This window comes from Mesoplodon mirus, assembly GCF_964341445.2.
Source record: "Mesoplodon mirus genome assembly, chromosome: 15".
Classification (NCBI taxonomy): Eukaryota; Metazoa; Chordata; class Mammalia; order Artiodactyla; family Ziphiidae; genus Mesoplodon; species Mesoplodon mirus.
This window is the reverse complement of record NC_138991.1, coordinates 37,448,838-37,465,891: the sequence shown is the minus strand read 5'-3', so window position 1 is coordinate 37,465,891 and position 17,054 is coordinate 37,448,838. Positions and strand designations below refer to the sequence as shown.

The 17,054-nt window shown below is 52.4% G+C and overlaps 1 protein-coding gene across 1 annotated transcript; it reads right to left on the bottom strand.

Moving 5' to 3' along the window:
* Positions 1-656: 656 nt before the first annotated feature.
* Positions 657-15,187, bottom strand: NCF1 (neutrophil cytosolic factor 1). Its single transcript, XM_082644758.1, has 11 exons — positions 15,009-15,187; positions 10,343-10,423; positions 7,729-7,804; positions 7,412-7,577; positions 6,320-6,375; positions 4,784-4,906; positions 4,197-4,304; positions 3,230-3,347; positions 1,808-1,912; positions 1,128-1,258; positions 657-922 (listed from the first exon to the last, which is right to left on the bottom strand). The coding sequence occupies exons 1-11, from the start codon at positions 15,078-15,080 to the stop codon at positions 792-794; spliced, it is 1,167 nt and encodes a 388-aa protein (XP_082500884.1). The 5' UTR covers positions 15,081-15,187; the 3' UTR covers positions 657-791.
* Positions 15,188-17,054: the final 1,867 nt, after the last annotated feature.

Genomic DNA, 17,054 nt, shown 5'->3' with positions numbered 1-17,054 from the left:
AGGTATTAAAGTCCCCTACTATTATTGTATTGCTGTCTGTTCCTCCCTTTAGGTCTGTAAATATTTGCCTTACATACGTTAGTGCTCCTATGTTGGGTGCATAAATATTTACAAATGTTATACCCTCTTATTGGATTGACCCCTTATTGTTATGTAATGCCAATGTCTCTTATTACAGTCTTTGTTCTATCTAAGTATAGCTACTCCAACTGTCTTTTGGTTTCCATTTGCATGAAGTATCTTTTTCCATCCCTTCACTTTCACTTTGTGTTATGTCCTTACATCTAAGGTGTGTCTCCCTATACCTAAATTACATTTTTTTTTTTGGTAATCAGGGTGCACACACAAGGTCACCTACAGCCCTGGCTCACACCCCCCTCCCAACTATGCACTGTGTCTACTCTTCTTCAGAACTCTTCTGCAGTGAGGCCAGAGTTCAAGTAGGCAGTCTGTCAGACAGAGGGGACTGGGGTTTCCTCTTGCACTTGGTCTTGTGCAAACTTGGTCTTGGGCAAGGCCAGGGAATTATGAAGCCGGACCGCAGTTCTTGCACCTTCCCCCAATAGAGCTCACACCCTTCAGTCCTATTTCTAGAAATACCAAAGGTGTTGCCCAGCCCGCAGCGCGACTTTGCAAACCATCAGTCCACTCCAAGCAACATTTATTAAGGGTGGCGAATAGCTAGGTGGGGCAGGGCCAGGGCCTGCCGTCTGCCGCCAAACCTCAGGCTCTATACATGTATATACAGGGATAGGGGCTGGAGGTGGGGAGAGCATCATGTGGGGGCGGCTTCAGACGGCGGAGGCCAGCTTCCGCTTGGTGCTCTCGCTGCAGCGGTGCAGGATAAGGTCTACGCTGGGCCTCGGGGGCACGGCCGGCTGCGGCTTGGGGCGCTCGGTCTTGGGTGGCTCCTCCTCCTCCTCTGCTGGAGGACAGCACCAGCTGAGGCCCGCCCCGCCTGCTCGGCCTCGCCTCTCTTCACTTTTCAGGCCCCACCCCTCAAGGCCCCGCCTCTCATCACCCTCGATGCTGGCCACATCCCTCCTCACCTCCGGCCCGCCCCAGGGCCCGCCCCAGGGCCCGCCCCCAGGCTCAGGCCCTGCCCCCAGGTCCCCGCCCTCACTCACTCAGCGCCCTCCCTGGGCTCTGCCGGCGGCGGCGCTGCTGCAAAAAACGGACACTGTTGCACCGATAGGTGTCCTGGCTGAGGCGCTTGCGTGACTGTTGGTGGATGCTGTGCGCGTTGCGGATGGACGACCTGGGCGCAGCAGGACAGGGGCTTTGGTCAGCGCCCCGCGTCCCTGCCCGAGGGGACTCTCATGGCCACCCCTAGAGTCCAAAGACTAGCCCGGGGAGGTTGAGAGTGGGAAGGAGGCGCGGTGGGGGGGTCCATCACAGCCTGGGCGGGGCATGAAGGCGACTGCCCCTCACCGACGCGGACCCCTGCCCTGACTCAGAGCCCAGGCCCATTTCCCACACCCCTCACCAGCCTTCAGCCTACCCCCTCCCCAGGAAAGCCCTCCGAACTGCCGCAGCCCTCACGGGCCATCCCGAGGACTCTAGGCATCAGAGCCGCCACCTCCATCTCACACCTCTGCTTTCCCACCGCCCCTGTGCCAGCCCCAGAGCGTGGGAGGGGGCCTTCATCCAGTGAGGGTGCTGCCTACCCCGCCAGGCTGAGCGCCCCTGCACCATCTCCCCTGCCCCAGCACTGCCTATCCACGGCCTGGACAGACAGGCGGAAGCCGTGGTATACCCTCCTCAGCCCCGCCCAGCCCGCCCCCCTGCCCCGGGGACTCTTGCTCACCTGCGGGGCGGCGCTCCCCTCTTGATCCGGCTTTGGGCCTGGTCTGTGTCCTGCCCTGCCTGTTGCAGGTACATGGATGGGAAGTAACCTGTGACATCATCTTTCCTGCAACAGAGGCAGCCCTTGAGGCCTGAGCAGCTGCAGGGGCGGGGCCTCAGACGTGGGGTCAAGGCTCCCTCTAAACAGTTGGGGGTCAAGGCAGCTGGGAGGTTGCGAACACGGCAGCCAACACCAGATCCTGCACCTGTGTGCCTCAGTTTCCTCATCAATGCGACACAGGCCTTCCCAGTTGTGACGCTGGGAGGGGGAGGAAGTTAGCAGATCCATCTCCCCAGGGACAGGTGTTTGCTATAAAACATCTGCAATATTGTATTTGTCAGTTTTTTCTTTTATGGTGATTGCCTTCTGTGTCCTAAGAAACTTCTGCATACCTCCAGGTCACCAAGTTCCCTTATGCTCTCTTCCAAAAGCTTCTTAGTTTTGGGTTTTGTGCTTGGTAAAATCTGTGAAATGTCCCAAATAAAGGTGTATGGTGTGAGGCAGGGATCTAGGTTCATTTTTTCCCCCAATAGGGATATCCAGTTGTTCCGGCACCATTTGTTGAGAAGATTTTTCTTTCCATTCTCACTACTACATTTGGTAGTAAAAAAAAACAACAGCCTTTGCATAATACAAACCTCACTCTGTAAAACTGATTCTTCTTGGCTGGTGGGAGACTCACAAACATTGTCTCAGGGGTGCATAATGGGGGTTAACTGAGTTTGGGTCAAAAAACAAATTCACTTTGCTGTACAGCAGAAACTAACACAACACTGTAAAGCAACTATACACCAATAAAACTTTAAAAATAAAAAATAAAAGGTTGAGAAATCCTGCCTCAAAGTCCCCAGCCAAGGGCCACGCTGATGGGGGGTGTTGTGGCCACAAGCTCACTGGGGTCACGGATGGGCCCTGTGACTCAGGGCTCTGAAATCATGTGCAAGACCCTGGGATTCTGCTTTCCCCAGAACCAGGAAAACAAGTTAGTATTCCTACGTTCACTTGGAGGAATAAACAGATGGAAATTGCAATGAAGGATTTTAAAAGGAAAAGGGATGACAGGGTCTGCTCTAGCAGCTATCAAATATAATAATTAATACAATTAATTGTGTTGCTGGAGAATGAATAGATGGACTGGTCAGGGGACGTGACCCCAAGTCACAAAGGAAAGGTGTGCCCTCTCAGACAAGGACACTGAACCCTGAGACACGGGCAGGCTGGGATTATCACGAGTCTGCTTCCAAAATGGAAACAGCCCAGAGAGAGGCAGTGGCCTACCCAGAGTCACACAGTCAAGTCGGCACTGAGCCTACGCAGGCCCAGCCCCAGGCCAGGCTGACTCTCAGGGCAGGTGCAGTGGGAGGGAGGGCACAGCTCTCCTACCTGATGACCCACCAGCCATCCAGGAGCTTATGAATGACCTCGATGGTTTCGCCCTGCTCCAAAGACATCTCATCCTCCAATAGGGCAGTGTAGGCTTTGATGGTGACATAGGGCTCACCTGGAGAGGGGAGGGGCAGAGTGTGAAGCCCCCCCCGCCAGCACGGGGCTCGCCACCCCGCCCCTCCTCTCTGGGCCTGGGGCTTCCTCCAGCTGGAGCCCAGGACCTCTCTCCTCCAGCCCTCCCCACTCCTCGTGGAGACACTTTGGACTTGTGCCCTCTGCCTACTCTACCCAGAGGAGCTCGCCCACTCCTACCCACCATCACCCACACCAGAGGCCAGGAGTGCCCATGACTGCAGAGACCTGGCCAGGCACCTGCACACGAGGAGTGGCTAGGCAGGAAGTGCGGCGGTAGAGCGCCCATCCAGTGGCACCTGAGCTACTCAACTCCAGTCCGCTGTGGGCATGCGGGGCTGCAGGCCCAGTACACATGCCTTTCCCAATTTTTAAAGAGGAGTCATAAATCCACATAAAATTGTAATACCTTTCTATTGCAAAATACGGGCAACCAATACTAAATTGTTTCAAACCCCACGTGGGACCCATCCAGCCCAGGGGCTGCCAGTTTTTCCATTCTAGTCAGCCATGATGCCCCCACCTCCAGGCAGCCCTCCTTCCTGAGCCTCAGTTTGGCTCATCATGCAGCTTCCCACTGGACCCGGCCCCAGGCTGGCAGCCACCCGGTGTCCCAGGCTGACCTTATCCCCCTCACCTCTATTCTACCTCTTGGTTCCCCCTGTCCTGACCAAGGGCACCACCTCCTACCCTACCTAGACCCAACCTAGGGTCTCAGCCCTACCTTCCCTCCTGCCCAGCCCACAGTCATGGCTGACCCCAAAGCAGTCACTTCTGGCTCTTCAATCCTGCCCCTCTCTCCCACCCCTGAGGCCAAGGAGGGGAGGGGCACCTGCATAGTTGGGTTCTGGGTCTTCTGCCTCATCAGGGCTGTCCAGGGGCTCCAAGTAGGACGCCGGGACCCAGCCGCGCTTTGTCTTCATCTGGCAGAACCACCAGCCTGTGCCAGGGATATGGGGCGGTAGGTCTGGGCGGGCCTGGGAGCCTCCCTCAGCCATCGGCGGGTAGGGGTGGGTGAGGGCACTCAGACACAGACACACAGGCGTCCAACACTCAGAAATGTCACCTTCACCGCACTCCACACCAAAATCACACACACCAGTACCCACAGGGTCACAGAACTACAGCTCAGAACCCACTTCACACACATGGTGAGAAGTTCACCTGTCCGCCTGGATATAACCCCCAGAGATGCACAGTCACAGCCCAAAATGTGTGCAGATCCCCAGAGCTGCCCTGGAGCACACTCTCAGAGAGAGGGTGACCCACAGGGTGGGAAGAACAGTCAGGGCCTCTGAAGGAGCCAGAGCCCCCCGGTGGGCCAAGCGGGGAGGAGGCCTGGGGCTGCCTGAGGGGCATAGCCTTGGTGGGGACCCAGGCACCAGGGGAGGGCGGTCCAGGCAGGGCGGGGAGGCTGACCACTCTGGCTCTTCTCCACGACATCCACCACGTTGCCTGTGGCCAGAGCCATCTCGGAGCCTGAGCTCTTCTCATAGTCAGCGATGGCGCGGTACGTCTGCAGGATGATGGGGCCCGTGATGTCTGGGTAGAGAGAGGGCAGGGTGAGTGGACATTGTGGGCACCTCGTCCTGGCTCTCCCCTGTGGGCCCTGTGTAGGCCACCTGAACAGGCACTGGCATCCATCCCCACCCAGCTCCGGACAGGCCAGGGGTAGACACGCCCTGTATACTGGAAAGCAGCAAAGACAAGCTGGTCTTCACAGCCCTACACTTATTGAGCACCTAGTATGTTCCAGACACTGGTCACACACTTTACACATGGTCTCCTTCTCATTTGATGTGGTTAGCAAGCAGCCCTTCTCAACTTCAAGGTGCACACAAATCACCCAGGAATCTTGCTGAAACATAGGTGCTGATACCATAGGCCTCTGGTGGGACCTGAGAGGCTACATGTCTAACCAGCCCCCAGGCAATACTGCTGCTGCCTGTTATGGGCTGAATTGTGTCCCCCCACCCCCAAATTCATATGTTGAAGCCCTAACCCCCAGTACCTTAGAATCTGAGTGTATTTGGACATAAAACCTTCAAGGAGGTGATTAAGGTTAAATGAGGTCATAAGGTTGGGACCCTGATCCAATAGGACTGGTGTCCTTATAGGAAGAGGAAAAGACACCAGGGAGTTGCATGCACAGAGGAAAGGCCATGTGAGGACAAAGCAACAAGGCAGCCATCTGCAAGCCAAGGAGAGAGGCCTCAGCTGAACCCAAACCTGCCCACAACTTGATCTCAGCCTTCCAGCCTCCAGAACTATGTCTCATATTCATTTCTTCTATTTAAGCCACCCACTCTATGAAACTTTGTTATAGCAGCCTGACCTAAGACACTGCTGGTCACTGGACCACACTTTGAGTAGCCCAGAGTACTTGACCGTGTGTCCCACCGACTGGCTAAAATCCTGCTCCACATTTAGTAGCTGTGTGTCCCTTGTCAAGAATCTCAACTCAAATCAAGCCTCAGTGTTGTCCAGTTGCAAAATGGGAATAATAGCACAGTTGTACCTACTTCATACTATTATAGAGATGATTACATGAGTTAATACATGGAAAACATTTAAAATAGTGCCTGTAACAGGGTAAGTGCTCGATAAATGTTAGGTAGTGTTATTAACAATTATCATGCAATAAAGACTAGTACTGTCATGCCCCTGAGTCACCCCTAAAGGCCACTTTTGCCCCTAAATCTGTTCATCCATTCAGCCAGAACATCCTCTGGGCTGTTGGGAGCCAGGGTCTGTGCTGGGCACTGCAGCCATGGAGGTCAGCTCCCTTCACTGACCAGTGACCCTCAAAGACGCCAACACTTCAGTGCAGCCACCAAGACCCTTCACAGCTGCTCTCACCTCCTGCTCTCTTCCCTGCACACACCGAGCTCAGGGCCCCTGATGGTGTCAGCAGTCCCTTAGGGTGACCTCACTTGGCTGACCACGGCCTCTCACCTGCAGCGTTACTCTTGCCATCTCTGGGCATCAGGTATGTCTCTGGCTTTTTCACCCTGCATCAGAGAACAGTCTGGGTTAGACGCTCAGCTTCCCCTGGGGAACAGCATGCTCCGGGCAGACCTACAGAAGAACTTGCCAAGAAAGTTCCCAAAAGGAACGTGGGAAATGGGGGCCGCCGCAGAGAGAAGGTAGCAACTGGACTGGGAGGACAGGGCTTTGAGGAGAACAGGATCTGCTCAGCCAGCCCGAGGAGGGGCCCCAGCCTCCTGCAGACCCAAAGGAGAAGGCTCGTGGGCCAGCTCCCTTCTGCTGGAGCCTCGAGAGGGAAGCCAACAGGAGTGGGCGCCCCCAACCCCCGGGGCCAACGGGAGCTGCCCTGCCCAGGATCGGGGATGTGTTCAAGGGTCCAGATGCACTGGCTGGAGTTCTGCTGTCTGTCTACAGCAGCCCTGTCCTCCAGGCCTCCCCCAGCGCTCAGTACCAGAGAGGGGCAGAGAGAAGGACCTTCTGCAGCACATTCCCGCGAGATCTCATCAGCATCTCCGATGCTGTCCACGCAGGGCCCTGAGCACAGGAGATCCCTGGGGCGAGGGCAGGCAGAGAATGAGGTGACAAAGGATAGGCAGGAGCCTGAGAGAGGCTCAGGAAGGACCAGAGGCCATCGGCCCCCCACGTCCTCTCGGGGGCTCCACACTTCACAGTTTGTAAGCACTCTCCCCAGCACCCACTACTGCATCTGGCCCTCACCACCCGGTCACAGAAAGGGAAGCTGCTTTCAGAAGGCTCCAGGTCCCACGGCCAGGCAGTCTCAGAGTCAGGACAAGGACTTAGGACCTCAGACCCCCAGCCCACAGTGCCTCCCCCCGACCCCCAGCACCTTGAGGCTCAGAGGGGTCCAGGTAGAAACTTGGCAGGGATGCTGGGGGTGTCCAGAGTTGGAATCCTGCCTCCTTGGCTTTCCCTGCTGTGTGACTTTGGGCAAGTCACTTCCCCTCTCTGAGCCTCAGGCTCCTCCTGTGTAACATGGGGATAGTCCCACCCCCTCCAGGCAAGGGTCTGACCACCACCTTTCCTCCTCCTGCCACTCACTGGCTGTCCGTGGGGAGCTTGAGGTCGTCAGGGCGCACCTTGAAGAAGTTGAGGAGGTGGGGGCAGCGGGAGATCTTGCCAGGCAGGTTCATGAGCGAGTTGCAGTACTCGGTGAGGGTGCCCTGGCGGCTCTCGGCCACCCGCTGCCCATCAAACCACCGCGGGGCTGGGCGGACCAGGGAGGGGCACCAGAGGACCAGTGAGCACACTCGAAAGGTCAAGTCCGGAGAGGGTGGGAGTGGAGGGGGCAATCGGAGGGCAGGTGAGGGGAGCTGGGACAGGTGAGCCTGCCCAGGTGACTCAGCCCTGCTCCTCACCTGGCAGGTGGGGGATGATCCTGTTCTCTGGGTTGATGTCCCCTGCCTCGATAGGAAACATCTCCTTTAAGGTTTTCTAGACAGAAAAGCAGACGTGAAGGAATCTGTTTTATTACAGCACTGTAAAACACAAAATTGGACATGACCTAAATACCCTTCCAACTGCTCAGGCTAGAAGCTCCTGGTGGCATCCTGGATTCTTCTTTCTCTTCCACCTCACATCCAACCCATCCGCAAATTCTTTTGGTTCTGCTCCCCAAATCCATTCAGAATCTGATCCTTCTCACTACACCTGCTGCCACCACCCTGGTCTGAGCTTCCACCGGGTCTGGTTATTATAACCTCCTTAGGTCACTCACCCCTCCCCCTCCCTTGTCTGTCCTCAATCCACCATGCAGAGGGATCCTCTGAAAACCTAAGTTGCATCCTGTCCCTTCTCTGCTCAGAACCCTCCCTGCCTCTCAGCTACTCAGAATGGAAGCCAAAGGCTCCGCATTGGTCTACAAGACACCATGTGACCTGCCTCTGCCTGCCTTGCTCACCTCTCCTGCCCCTCTCCCCTTGTTCACTCTGCTCCAGCCACCCTTGAATGCTCCAGGCCCACTCCTGCCCCAGGGCCTTTGCACGTGTGATTCCCATTCTTCCCCCACACAGATCAATAGCTCACTCTCTCTCTCTCTTTCTCCTTCTTCAAGTCCTTGCTCAGATATATCCCACTTCAATGAGGCCTCCTCCCTGACAGCTGTCCTTCCTTGTCCCTCCCTTCCCACCTCCCCTCCCTGCTTTATTTTTCTCTGTAATTCTAAGGACCATCTAACATACTATATAAGTTACTTATTTTTTTGTTTGTCTGTTATCCTGACTCCTCAACTAGAACATAAGGTCTACTAGGGTGGGCAAGGATTTGCATCTGTTTTTTATGCCTTTCAGCAGCATTTCCTTCTCACTAAGTAGAAAGTGCCTGGTACTTAGTTGGTGCTCAATAAATAGTGGTTGGATGAATGAATGAGTCGACCAATTAATAAAAGAAGCTAATCCTACAATGGAATAACCCAGAACAGTTTAAAGAGGTGAGATGAAGCCCCACCAAGTATCGGCATGGACTGGTCTCAAAAATGTAACCTAGCAACAGTAATAAGATTGAGAAAGAGGCAAAAAGCACACTGATGGCATTTATATACACTACAGAAAATGCAGGCTCCACACTACTGCATGTTGTTTCTGTGTTGTGTGTGTACGTGTGCGTGTGTGTGTGTGTATGGCCACCCAGGGTAGGAGCTGGGAGGGATATGAGATGAAGGGCGACTTCCACTGCTTTTGTAATGTTTTATCTCCTTTATCTTAAAAACACCTTATCTTAAAAACACCTTAGGGCTTCCCTGGTGGCGCAGTGGTTAAGAACCCGCCTGCCAATGCAGGGGACACAGGTTCGAGCCCTGGTCCGGGAAGATCCCACATGCCGCGGAGCAACTAAGCCCGTGCACCACAACTACTGAGCCTGCGCTCTAGAGCCCTCGAGCCACAGCTACTGAGCTGGCGTGCCTAGAGCCCGGGCTCTGCAACAAGAGAAGCCACTGCAGTGAGAGGCCCGCGTACCGCAATGAAGAGTAGACCCCGTTCCCACAACTAGAGAAAGCCTGTGCAAAGCAATGAAGACCCAACGTAGCCAAAAATAAAATGAATTTAAAAACAAACAAAAAAAAAAAACGCCTTATAGCAAACGGCCCAGTGATATCAGCTGTGACTCCAGGTGCCGGGTGTACAAGGCTGGTTACAGTTTTCTTTGCATTTATCTGCATTTCACTTTAAATAATTCACACAAGAGAAGTGCAGGAACCTGTACGCTTCCTGAAGCCCCTTGCCTGGTTAAGGAGGGCCCTGCGTGTGGAGTGGGCCCTGGGGGAACCCATCTGGCTTTTGTGGCCCCTCCATCCATATGACCCTGTCTGAGACCAGGACCCAGCACTGTGTGCACTGTGACCCCCGATGACCACCCCCAATTTTGTCCAACCAGCCACTGGTGTTGGGAACCCTGGGGGATTCTCTCATGTGAACCTTGGTGATAACAGGCACCCACAAAGCAAGAGGACCCGGTTTCTTGGGTGTCAAGATTATCCGCCCTCCTAACCCACCAGGGGTCCTCATCAGGCCAGTGACGGTGAGTGAAAGAGCAAGCTCCTAGGATGACACCTGTGGTGGGGACACTGGCAGGCTGTCCCCTGCAGGGACAGAGCAAGCAGGGCCCTTGAGACGGCCCCCTTGAGAGCCTGTGGAATGGGTGCAGAGTTTTGGTTTGGGAAGACAGAAATATTCAGAAATGGGTGGTGGTGTTGGCTGTGTGACATTGTGAATGTACGTAATGCCACTGGCTTGTACACTTAAAATGGGTAAAGTGGTAAATGTATGTCATGTATATTTCACCAAAATAAAATGTGCTTTAGTGCTTTTTAAAGTTAAAAAGAATAATGCCCCCTTATCTGTGGGCTGGGAGGGGATGGGGGGACTCTGGGTTCCTCAGCTCCTGGTCAGCACCTGGGGCGCTCCCCTCCCCAAAGGGCAGAGCTGGGACTGGGTGTGGCATCCCCTCCCTGGACCCCCAACACAGGGCACTCACATGGAATTCGTAGATGTCAGTGAAACGCCGGTAGACCACCTTCTCAGACAGGTCCTGCCACTTCACCAGGAACATGTAGACCTGGGGGGTGGTAGAGGTGGGGCACCTCGTTCAGCCATGCACCTGGGCAGCCCCCCACCCCATGGTGGAAGCCCACAGGACTGGGGGTGGGATGGAGAATGCTCTTTGTGGTAACCTGGGCCATAGAAAGAGCACCAAGTTCATGGTCCCCAGGGCAAGAGGGATGACTTCTCTCAAATTAACTCAAATTCATCTGTAAACTGGAGGTAAAAGTAGGATCTCACTGCTGAGGCTGGTATGAGAGTTAACAGAAGGTAAGATACAGAAAGGGCTGGCCTCAGACAACACAAGAACTCAGTAAGATGTTGTATGGTTCCATTTGTATGAAATGTCCAGGGAGTTCCCTGGTGGTTCAGTGGTTGGGACTCTGCACTTTCTCTGCGAAGGTCCCAGGTTCAGTCCCTGGTTGGGAAATTGAGATCCCACAAGCCACGTGCGTGGCCACACACACACACATAAAATGTCCAAAAGAGACAAATCTATTGAGACAGAAAGTAGATTAGTGGTTGCCAGGGGCTGGGCGGGGTTGGGGGTAGGGGGGCTGAGGTCTGACTGCTAATGGGTATGGGTGATGAAGAAAATCTTCTACAATCAATTGTAGTGATGGTTGTGCAACTCTGTGAATATACTAAAAACCACTGAATTGTACAATTCACATAGGTTAATCGTATGGTATGGGAAATATATCTCAAAAAAGCCATTATTTAAAAACAAACAAACAAGAAAAAAACAAAACAAAAAACCTCAGGAAGGAAAAATAGGCCTGCAAAAATAGTTAGGAGAAAACCCCTCAGCCACAAAAAAATAGTTAGGAGAAAACCACTCAGCCACAAAAAAATAGTTAGGAGAATACCACTCAGCCACAAAAAAGAACAAATTACTGATACTTGCAATCACATGGATGAATCTCAAAATCATTAAATTATGCTGAGTGAAATAAGCCAGGCATGAAAGGCTACATATGATTCCACATCTATGACATTCTAGAGCAAGCACAACTAATTTAAGGTGGAAAAAACCTGGGGGTGGGGAGGAATGACTGGGGCGTGAGACGGGGTGATGGTCATGGTCTACATCTTGATGAGAGTTTGGGTTACGTAGGGAGATGTACTGTCAAATCTCAGCAAATGTACCTCTGAGATTTGTGGGTTTCATTTTACATAAATTTTACATCAAAAGAGAAAAAAACTACAGAAAAATACTGAACTCTAGTTGTGATATGCATGCTAAAGTATTGGGTTGGTTCGTTCGTTCAGGTTTTTCTGTAAGGTCTTAAGGAAAACCAGAATGAACTTTTTGGCCAACCCAACGTTTAGGACAGTGTACTGATGTTTGTAATTTGCCTTGAAACGCACCAAAAATAAGATAGATTGATGGGTGGATGGATGGATGGATGCATACATGATAAAGCAAGTACTATAGGAAATGTTAATGGTATAATCAAGATAGTAAGCATGTGACTGGTTGGGTTTGGTTTTTTTTTTTTTTAATTAATTAATAATTTATTTATTTTTGGCTGCGTTGAGTCCTCGTTGCTGTGCACAGGTTTTCTCTAGTTGTGGCGCATGGGGGCTACTCTTTGTTGCAGTGCACAGGCTTCTCATTGTGGTGGCTTCTCTTGTTGCAGAGCATGGGCTCTAGACGCTTCAGTAGTTGCAGCACACGGGCTCAGTAGTTGTGGTCTGTGGGCTCTAGAGCGCAGGCTCAGTTAGTTGTGGTGCACAGGCTTAGTTGCTCTGCAGCATGTGGGATCTTCCGGGACCAGGGCTTGAACCTGTGTCCCCTGCATTGGCAGGCAGATTCTTAACTACTGCACCACCAGAGAGGTCCCTGGTTGGGTTTTTTGTTTGGTTTTGTTTTGCTGTAAAATTTTTTTCAACTTTGCTGTATATTTGAAATTTCTCAGAATAAAATCTTGGGGAATAAAAAGAATAGCTACCAATGGGGATGATAAAAATGTTCTAAAAATTAGATAGTTGTGATAGTTGAAGAACTTTAAATATACCCAAAACCATAGTGCACTTTAAATGGGTGAACTTGCTAATATTTTACATATTTAGAAGTAAAATCAACAAGGATTTTTTTAACTTTAAAGTTGGAAACAAACAGAAACAAATGAACTTAACTACATATAAAATGGGTAATAACCTAAATATTAAAGGAGAATGGAAAAGAATCCAAGTAGCTTTTAGTTGCAACACTTTCAGTATTCTGTCCAAAAGGACCAAAAAAACTGCAAAGAAAACTTAAATTTGAATTAATAGGTTAGTAGGTTTATTGTTAATAGTGGCGTGGGTGTAATTATTCTGAAACAAGTTTATGTGTATTTTAGAATTGAGCAGAAGAGTGAATATACTGATCTCATTGGGAGCCAGGGTTCCTGCAGTGAGAAAAAGGAGCTACAAACATAAAGTGATGAGAAGCAAGGATGATATGAAATAGCTATTTCCTCCAGTCTGTCCACTGGAAAGGCAGTCATGAGCCATGACACCTTGATGGCAATGAGCACACCTAGCTTCCAGATCTTGGGTTCTAATATCACTCCCACTAAAAAGAACCAGGGCTCTTTAGTGAAATGGTTGAGTCCAGGACTAGGGCTGGGAAAGTCCAAGTTAAGCTGGCCCACTTTGTGCCATAAGAATGTACCCAGGTGCCCTGTCCGCGCCCCCCCAAAAAAGAATGACAGGATATATTAAAAAAAAAAAGTACAGGGCTTCCCTCGTGGCGCAGTGGTTGAGAGTCCACCTGCCCATGCAGCAGGTGCGGGTTCGTGCCCTGGTCCAGGAGGATCCCGCATGCTGTGGAGCGGCTGGGCCCGTGAGCTGTGGCCTCTAGGCCTGTGCATCCGGAGCCTGTGCTCCACAGTGGGAGAGGCCACAGCAGTGAGAGACCCGCGCAAAAAAAAAAAAGTACAGAAGCCAGCCTGAAGGAGCGCCCAGTCACCAAATCTGGGACATTCTGAGCATCAAAATAAGTAATGATGGTATTGGATTATAACTCACTGAATAAAACAGGAATCCATGGATCCATACTGACATAAATAAGGAAGAAGGGAAGACACAGGAAAATGTTAACTAATAAATGCAGAAGGACCAGTAGAGTTTAAAAATCATTATTTGGCAATCATTATAGTAATGTGATTCAGGCAAGAGTCATACAGGTACTATAAGGCACAGGATATTCACATAGCTTTACATAACCTCCCCACAGTTTAGTTATTAATTACAAAGGGGAAAATAGTAACTTTACAGCAGAGAAACTTGGAGGACACATCCAGGACTCAGTGATCAAAGTTAACATCACCAATAAAGGAACAAATCAAAATCACCTGCCACCTGATAGGATCAATGAAAAGAACATATCAATACTTCTGGGGTGTTCCTGCATTACCAAGATCTAACAAAATATCAGACACACCCAAATCGAGGGGTGTTCTGCAAAATAACTGGCCCCATCTCTTCAAAAAGTCAAAGTTGAGGACAAAGACTGATTAAGACTGATCTGGATTTAAAGAATCCCAAAGAGACATGACAACTCAGATGCAACAGGTGATCCTGGATAGTTTTTGTTCATTTGTTTTAATTTGTGTGATCTTGGATTGGATCCTTGACCTGAAAAAATTTTCCTACGGAGGGACAAGAGGACAATTGGTAAAATCCGAATAAAGTCTGTGGGTTGCATAACAGTGTTTTATCAGTGTTGATTTCCTCATTTTAACACCTTTGGTTATGTAAAAGAATGCCCTTGATTTTAAGAAATACACACCTGTAATAAATATTTAGAGGTAAACAAACACAGTGTCTCCAAATAACTCTCAAATGATTCAGAAAATGTATATTCAGAGAGAGAGAAAGCAGGAGGGACAAAGAGAGGGGGAGAGACAGAGAGAGTGAGAGGAGAGAGGAAATGTGGGTGAAGGAATATTGGAGTTATTGGTACTTTTTGGGACATTTCTGTAAATTTGAAGTTATTTCAAAATTAAAAGTTAAAAAAGAAGGGTCTTGGCACATACACTAAAAGTGTCATTCAAGTGCCAATTTACTAATTGGATCCCTCCGTGGCCTTCCTCTGGGTTTGGGGACCCCGTGATGGGGTGGCCATGCCTGGGCCTGCACTCCTCCAGCTCCCCCAGGGCAGGAGGGGGGACTCCTCTGGTCCCTGTGGTGGTTTCACCCTACAGGAGGGGTCACGACTCTAGTGTAACTGATCGCCACCAGCGCGCCCTCCCGAGGACCCTTCCCAGAGGGGCCGCAGGGACACTTGCCGGGCGTGGAGAGGGGACGCCGGGCTGGGGCGGGAAACAGGGCGTGGGGTGGGTGGGTGGCCGGGCGGGGGCCGGGGGCCAAGCCGCTGTCCTCGCACCGAGGGCCCGGGTGGTGGCGCGCATCTTTTGAAGGGCGCACATCGACTGCGGCCACGGCGGGAGGCCTGAGGCCCAGAGCCGGGGAGCCTGGGCCGCGACCCCGCGCCCTTACCCCTCGGCCGCCCGCGTCTCGGGCCGGGAGTCCCGGGGCTGCGCGGGGACCGGCACCTGCGCCCCGCCAGTCCTGTCCCCACGCGCAGGGCGCCTCAGGCCGGTACTCACGTAGTGCTGGCTGGGGACGAAGCGCTTCTCGAAGCCCAGGAGGGCGATGTGGCGAATGAAGGGGTCCCCCATGGCTGAGCTGCGTGCGGCCCCCTCTTCTCCGGGGCGCTGCGGGCTGGGACTTAAATAGGCTGGAAAAAGGAAGTCGCCTCTTTCGCGGCGGGGCCGCGGGCAGGAGGGGGCGGGGAGCGTGCAGATAGGGCTTTGCTTCTTCTTTCAGTTTCTGGGCTTCCTCGGGTTTCCGTGGTGCGGACATGGGTAGCCCCACGCACGCAGTTGTGCGAGGACACGCCCGTCATTTGTCCTCTCCGTGGCCCACCCGACTCCCAGCTCTCTCCTCCTGCCTCCTCTGAGCCAGCCACGCTGGCCCCTCTGTTCCAGGTGCTCCCATCTCAGGGCTTTTGCACAAGCCATTCCACCTGGCCCGTCTCCCACACACCTGTAACTTCCACCCTCATCTTCTACAGGTTTCTGCTCAAAGGGCACCTCCTCTGAGAGGCCTTCCTTGATATAAACTTCACATAAAATAGCAAAACTTCATGAGGACCCCACCCCTTTCCTTTTTTTTTTTTTCAGACCACTCATCACTATTTTTATTTTTACAGTGTCTTTCCCTACCAGAATGTGAGCCCCATGAAAGAAGGGTTTGGCCTGTTTTGACAAGGGCCCTGGCCCCAACCCCTAGAGCTGGTGCCTGGCACACAGTGGGCCCTCTGTAAGTATTCGGATAGTAACTGCATCACTCGCGAAGTGATTGACGGAATGAATCTTCCAGGGGAGCGTGTGCAAGCCTCAGGCGTACATCCCGGGTGACTGTGGCTGAGGGCAGGGGCAGCGGGGCAGACTTGTTTTTGGTGGGCAGAACCGCGTTCAAATCCTGATCAAAGAATGGCCGCTCAGAGCAGACGTGGTTTCCTCCTGAGTGAAAGGGGACTCCCAGCTCCGCTGAGAAGGGGGAGAAGGGGATTTGGGATGGAGGGGTGAGGAGGACAGCGGCTTGCTGGGGGAGAGGCTGGGGCCACTCTCACTAAAGCCTGGGGTGCTTGGCCAGGTAGATGCGGGGGCCTGGGGGTCTCAGAGGTTATAGAGCTGGTTCAAGGTCATGCAGCAAGTGGCCTCAGACCCAGGCAGTTTAGCTGCAGGCTCAGGTGGGCAGGGCCAGTTTGTGGCCCAGATCCCCAGATTCCAAGATGGAGAGATGATGGCAAAGGCCATCAGCACTGGGAACACTCTGAGAGCCACAGGTCCCCCTGGACCACCAGGGGTGAGGGTTGATCTCCGGCAGGGGATTTTATCTAGGAAGCCCGGCGTCCATCTCCTCTGCTCTGAAAGATCTGCTTGGCAGGTCCTCTCTGGTCACTGCTGCTCCCCGATCACCCTGAGGTCACCAGCCCTGGGTGTGACCAGCCTTGCAAGTCCTTCCTCTGATCATTTCCATTTACACATCTAGGATCTCCCTGCACAGAAGGATGATGCACTACTCAGCAATGGGCAGGAACTGCCGGACACAACATGGGTGAACCTTCCAGACACAATGCGGGGATAGAGAAGGCAGACACAAAACACACCTTCTGCAGAATGCCATTGACACCAAGCTCAAAAACTGCCCATGCCAGTCAGTGGGGTTGGAAGCCAGGGTGACCTCCAGCGCAGGGGTGGGGTGGGGTGGGGCAGCAGTGAGTGGAGGCAAGTAGGAGGCGGCAGGTGATTTGCTCTGTTGATAAGGATGCCATTTCCACAAGTGCACTCACTTTCTGAAAATTAACCCAGCCCCAGACACGTCAGTTTCATGCACGGCCCTTTTTTGTGGGTGTGTTGTACCTCAAAAGAAAGCTGAAAGCAAAGAACATTGAGTGGGATCACATGATGGATGCCAGTCCTCACTTAATCCCACATCAGTGGCCCCTGCAGCACAAGGCCCTTGGCTCACGGCTGAGTGGCTGTCCTTTCATTACTCACTAAATGCCCCCTCCCTGAGGGATGCTCAGCTTGTCTCTGGTCTTCCCTGTCCCATGTAGTGCTGCCTTGCGGCCCCCACACAGAGGT